Source organism: Colobus angolensis, unplaced genomic scaffold (assembly GCF_000951035.1).
Source record: "Colobus angolensis palliatus isolate OR3802 unplaced genomic scaffold, Cang.pa_1.0 Scaffold22, whole genome shotgun sequence".
NCBI lineage: Eukaryota > Metazoa > Chordata > Mammalia > Primates > Cercopithecidae > Colobus > Colobus angolensis.
The window spans coordinates 835,949-836,294 of NW_012115377.1; the positions used below are offsets into that span (position 1 = coordinate 835,949).

At 65.3% G+C, this 346-nt stretch overlaps 1 protein-coding gene across 1 annotated transcript in view; it reads left to right on the plus strand.

Moving 5' to 3' along the window:
* The window catches only part of ATCAY (ataxia, cerebellar, Cayman type), a 61,104-nt gene that overhangs the window by 33,378 nt on the left and 27,380 nt on the right, over positions 1 to 346 (plus strand). The window contains exon 6 of the mRNA XM_011943451.1: positions 188 to 290. Coding sequence (XP_011798841.1) covers positions 188 to 290 — 103 coding nt within the window. The remainder of the gene's footprint in view (positions 1 to 187; positions 291 to 346) is intronic.

Consider the following 346-nt stretch of genomic DNA (forward strand, 5'->3'; position numbering starts at 1 on the left):
GGGGGCTCCTGATGGTCGCTGTCACTCCCCACTGAAGGCAGAGACTGGCTGAGGGGTCGCTGGCTGCTGTGGCTCAGAGCTTTGCCCTCCCGAGCGTGTGGGCACCGGGACGTGGTGGGTGGTGCGCAGGAGGCAGCTCAGGGCTGGGAGAGGAGTCTGACATTGCCGACCGGCTGCCTCTCCGCAGGGTACTATGGCGAAGGCCTCAACGCCATCATCGTCTTTGCAGCCTGCTTCCTTCCAGACAGCAGCCTCCCCGACTACCACTACATCATGGAGAACCTCTTCCTGTGAGTCCCTGCCTGCGCGGGCAGCCTCGGGCCAGGTCTGACGCCTCCCTGGACGC